A 4,925-nucleotide genomic window follows, 5' to 3' on the forward strand; every position below is an offset into this window, starting at 1 on the left:
AAAAAAAAAAAAAAAATACAAAAATTAGCTGGGTGTGGTGGTAGGGCACCTGCAATACCAGCTACTCAGGAGGCTGAGGCAGGAGAATCACTTGAACCTGGAAGGCTAAGGTTGCAGCAAGCCAAGATTGCACCACTGCACTCCAGGCTGGGCAACAGAGTGAGACTCCATCTCAAAAAAAATAAATAAAAATAAAAATAAATAAATAAAATAAATGAGGAGACAGAAGCACAGAAAGGGTAAGAAACTTGCCCCAGGTCACATATCTGGGAAGTGGAAAGCTGAGATTCAACCCCAGGCAGGCTGGTTCTGAACCCTGGCTGGATACTGCCTCCAGGAAAACGGGTCTAGTGGGAGGGGTAGAAGCTTAAAACCAGCTTCCTCTCTGGCTTCAGGAGAGACGAGGCAGCCCAGTGCTGGGGGTTGGGGGAGGCTGATGGTCCTGAGGCATCCTTCACCTTGGAGATGTATTGCTGGCAGATCATATGCTCTCCTGGCTTGATCTCTCGGGGATTTCGGGTGATGAAGATGCCACGTCCCTGACAGCCACTGTCTGGCTTGCAGATATACGTGTGGGCTTTTCGCTGACGACCGTAGGACTGGAAGTCCCCATAGCTATGTGCAGAGAGGGCCTGGTCAAAACGTTTCTGTGCATCATGGCTGGCCCGGGGCCCCACGGAGCTCTTCCTGCTATCTAGTCCATGCTCTTCGTGGAACCCTCAGTCTCAGACCCTCTTTTCTTTGGCCCGCTGAAACTTTTTTCCACTTCCATCCCTCTGAGACATTCCTAGGTCACAAGGCCAGAGTCTGGAGAGAACTCTGAGAGCGACCCTTTTCCTTCCCATGGTATCTCAGTATGGGAATGAGCCCACTCACTCTGCGGGGAGGCACCAGGTGCGGGGGAAGATGTTGTACTCAGAGGGGTAGAGTTTGTGCATGCGGTTGAGGTTCCGAGCCAGCAGATCTTTGCGACAGATTTCTGTCATGCCAGGGAAGTGGTTGATTTTCTGAAACACAGCCAGTTAGTTATTCTAGCCCCAGAGTAAGTTGCAGTTCCTAGAGGAGGATTGGGAAGGTCAAGGGAGAAGTCACAGTGGAGGTACGCACTGCACCAAGGACCCCGAGGCAAAAATAGGAAGATTCCCTAAGGCAGGTGAGCAACCCCTCCGTGGCCTCTACCCGACACACACGCCCACACCGAGCTCAGCAAATGAGGGGCAGCAAGGAGGGATGTACCAGCCAAGACTGTGGGCCTTCCAGCCACCTTCCAACATCCCTCAGCCCACCAGGCCTAGTTCTAAACCAACAGCTGCTGCTCCATAGCACAAAGCAGACAATGAGACGAAAGCACTTCCCAAAAGACACAAACGAGAAAAGGAAACTAAGAACCAGCCTCAAGGAATGTGGTGCTGTGGTGCCATGGCACCCAGAGAGGGTGTGGCATCGCCCAGGTGCCTGCCAGAAACCCCCAGCTGCTCTGTCCTGTGCGATGAGAGGCAGCATCTGAGATGCCACCAGGCAAAGAGCAAATAATGAGATAGGATGTGCCCACCAGACATTTCCTTCAGGTAATTCCAGGGGCCGAAGAGGAGAATCCTTCCACTGGAAAAGAATACCCTGGGGGCGGTCTTTCCCGTCCGAACGGGGGGACAGTCACAAAGAGCAGGCTAAATGCTCTTTTTTTTTTTTTTTTTTTTTTTGAGATGGAGTTTCGTTCTTGTTGCCCAGGCTGGAGTGCAATGGCACGATCTCAGCTCACTGCAACCTCTGCCTCCTGGGTTCAAGCGATTCTCCTGTCTCAACATCCTGAGTAGCTGGGATTACAGGCATGTGCCACCATGCCCGGATAATTTTGTATTTTTAGTAGAGATGGGGTTTCTCCATGTTGGTCAGGCTGGTCTTGAACTCCCGACCTCAGGTGAACCGCCTACCTTTGCCTCCCAAACTGCTGGGATTACAGGCGTGAGCCACCACGCCCAGCCTGCTAAGTGCTCTCTTAGATACCCTTCCTAACACTGAGACTACCGGCTTTCCCAATCACTGGCTGCACTCACTGTATGGACTGAGTACTTCTGACCCTCGACGTCCTAACCAAGGAATATTTGCTGCCCAGGGCTGTTCTTGAGGATTTAATGCGGTAATAATATGAAAGCACTTAACACAGGGTCTGTTGAACAGACCCTGTACCCCCATCTAATTTTTGTATGGTCAGGCTGGGTGTGGTGGCTCACACCTGTAATCTCAGCACTTTGGGAGACTGAGGCGGGTGGATTACCTGAGGTCAGGAGTTTGAGACCAGCCTGGCCAACATGGAGAAACCCCGTCTCTACTAAAAATACAAAAGTAGCTGGGTATGCTGGCGCGTGTCTGTAATCTCAGCTACTTAGGAGGCTGAGGCAGGAGAATTGCTTGAGCCTGGATCCCGAGGTCTCCTAATGGATGTGGAATGCTAAGCTGAGTTACTGAGAAGGCTGGATCATTCAGCTGGCCCTGCTGGTAGCTCTGAAGCTGCCTTCCAGTATTCTCCCTAAGATGGGCTCCCCCACCCGGAAGAGAGCCAGTTACATATAGATGCCACCAAGCAAAGCGCAAATAATGGGACAGGATGTGCCCACCAGACACTTCCTTTGGGTAATTCCAGAGACCTAAGAGATCTTTCCATTGCAAAAGAAAACCCTGGTGTGGGAGTCTTTCCTGTCTGTACAGAGGGGCAGCCACAAAGAGGAGCAGTCTTGGGTATCTGGGCAAGGAGATGGGAATAGTCATTCTGGGACGCTAGTCCTGTAGGCTCTTAGGCCAAGAGATTGGTACCTGAAACCTCTTCATTTCCATGACTCGGTCCAGCGAGACAGCGCAGTCTGTCCAGTACACAGTCCACTCTTCCTCCTCCCCCACCTCCTTCAGGCCACACATGTGGGCTGCCCGACGCACTGCAGAGACAGGGAGTTCAGTGGTGCCAGCACGTACACCAGCAGCAAGCCCTGGAACTGTGGAGCTGGGTCAGCTGAGGCACACACCTGACCCAAGGGCAGGCTGAAGATGGAGGTAGTTCTCGCCTCAGCCCTGACTTCAGTGACCACATGGCAATTTCAAGTTCTTGGGGGTTGTCAGGGCCCTTCCAAAATACCTGGCAGAGAAAACTAGAGCCTGGTTCTTTTGTTTTTGGTTTGTTTTTGAGACACAGTCTCGCTCTTGTTGCCCAGACTAAAGTGCAATGGCATGGTCTCAGCTCACTGCAACCTCTGCCTCCCAGGTTCTAGCAATTCTCGTGACTCAGCCTCCCGAGTAGCTGGGATTACAAGCGGGCACCACCACCACTGGCTAATTTTTGTATCTTTAGTAGAGATGGGGTTTCACCATGTTGGCCAGGCTGGATCTCGAACTCCTGACCTCAGGAGATTCACCCGCCTTGGCCTCCCAAAGTGCTAGAATGGCAGGCGTGAGCCACAGCACCCGGCTGCTCCTGTCAGTCTTCTTTCTCAATCAGGGCTGTTTATGGCTTGGAGAGCTGCCTATAGGTAGGGGATCACACTGGCACTTCATACTCCACATTTGGGATGGTCCCTTACACAGATGACAGAGGGAATATTAGGGGAAGGACCTAGGTGGCCATTTTTTTTTTCTTAATTGCTGAAGCCCCTTCAAACTGTCCTTGAAAAAACTGTTTTGGCTGGGTGTGGTGTCTCAGGCCTGTAATCCTAGCACTTTGGGAGGCCGAGGTGGTGGATCACCTGAGGTCAGGAGTTCAAGACCAGCCTGGCCATCATGGTGAAACCCCATCTTAAAAAAAAAAGAAAAGGAAAAAAAACTGTTTTAACCTTGTTTCATCTCTGGTAAATTAATCTGCCCAAGGGGATGGCATGGTGGCTCATGCCTGTTAGCCAAGGGCTTTGAGAGGCTGAAGTAGAACACTTGAGCCCAGGAGTTCAAGACCAGCAGAGGCAACATAACAAGACTTTGTCTCTACAAAAAAAAATCTTAGAATTAGCTGGGCAGGCTTGGCGTGGTAGCTCATGCCTGTAATCCCAGCACTTTGGGAGGCCAAGGCAAGTGGATCACCTGAGGTCAGGAGTTCAAGACCAGCCTGGCCAATATGGAGAAACTCCGTCTCTACTAAAAATATAGAATTAGCTGGATGTGGTGGCACTTGCCTGTAATCCCAGCTACTCAGGAGGTTGAGGCAGGAGAATTGCTTGAACCTGGGAGGTGAAGGTTGCAGTGAGCCAAGATCACCTCATTACCCTCCAGCCTGGGCAACAAGAGTGAAACTTCATCTCAAGGAAAACGAAATAGGAATTAGCTGGGCATAGTGGTGCAGGCCTGTAGTCCCAGCTACTGGGAGGCTGAGATGGGACAATGGTTTGAGCTATGATCGCAATACTGCACTCCAGCCTGGATGACAAAGCAACACTCTGTCTCAAAAATAAATGAATACAATCTGGGAAGGGTGGGGCAGTGGTGGCTCTTGGACATCTTCTTTTCTTGTTTGCTAACTGTAGAGACACCCTCCCTAACACTGAGACTACCTGGAACAGCAGTGTCTCAGCTGCCAGCATCTGAGGCAGAGGACACCTAGGAAGTTCAGTGCAGGTTCTAGGCAAGCCTGCCAGGGCCCAGGGGCTGGAAGCCTGTTTGGGGGTCCATTCCAGAGGAAGAGCAGCTGCAGGCGCCCTCTTAGACACCACAGTGTGAGCGACGGGCTGGGTGCTTACCGCTCTCATACTTGCAGTTGGTCAGGTTGATGGCCAGGGATCTGGAATGCAGGAATAGCATAAATCAGGCAGGGTGGGAGGGAAGGACAGACACCCAACAAATTCACAACCCAGTTCCTTTTCTCTAGCGCCACTTGAAGTAAAGACCAGGATGATATGAACAGGCTGGGATTCCAAAATCAGTCAGCCTCAATGGTTCTGAATTTTGTTTTT

The 4,925-nt window shown here is 51.3% G+C and overlaps 1 protein-coding gene across 1 annotated transcript in view; it reads right to left on the reverse strand.

Annotated features, from left to right (window-relative positions):
* The window catches only part of LOC108295112 (tubulin polyglutamylase TTLL13P), a 17,047-nt gene that overhangs the window by 10,945 nt on the left and 1,177 nt on the right, over nucleotides 1-4,925 (reverse strand). Inside the window, exons 2-5 of the mRNA XM_037734623.1 lie at nucleotides 4,713-4,753; nucleotides 2,812-2,930; nucleotides 877-1,007; nucleotides 459-615 (exon numbers count right to left, since the gene is read on the reverse strand). Of these exons, the coding sequence (XP_037590551.1) occupies nucleotides 459-615; nucleotides 877-1,007; nucleotides 2,812-2,930; nucleotides 4,713-4,753 (448 nt within the window). The remainder of the gene's footprint in view (nucleotides 1-458; nucleotides 616-876; nucleotides 1,008-2,811; nucleotides 2,931-4,712; nucleotides 4,754-4,925) is intronic.

This window comes from Cebus imitator, unplaced genomic scaffold (assembly GCF_001604975.1).
Source record: "Cebus imitator isolate Cc_AM_T3 unplaced genomic scaffold, Cebus_imitator-1.0 Scaffold19, whole genome shotgun sequence".
Classification (NCBI taxonomy): Eukaryota; Metazoa; Chordata; class Mammalia; order Primates; family Cebidae; genus Cebus; species Cebus imitator.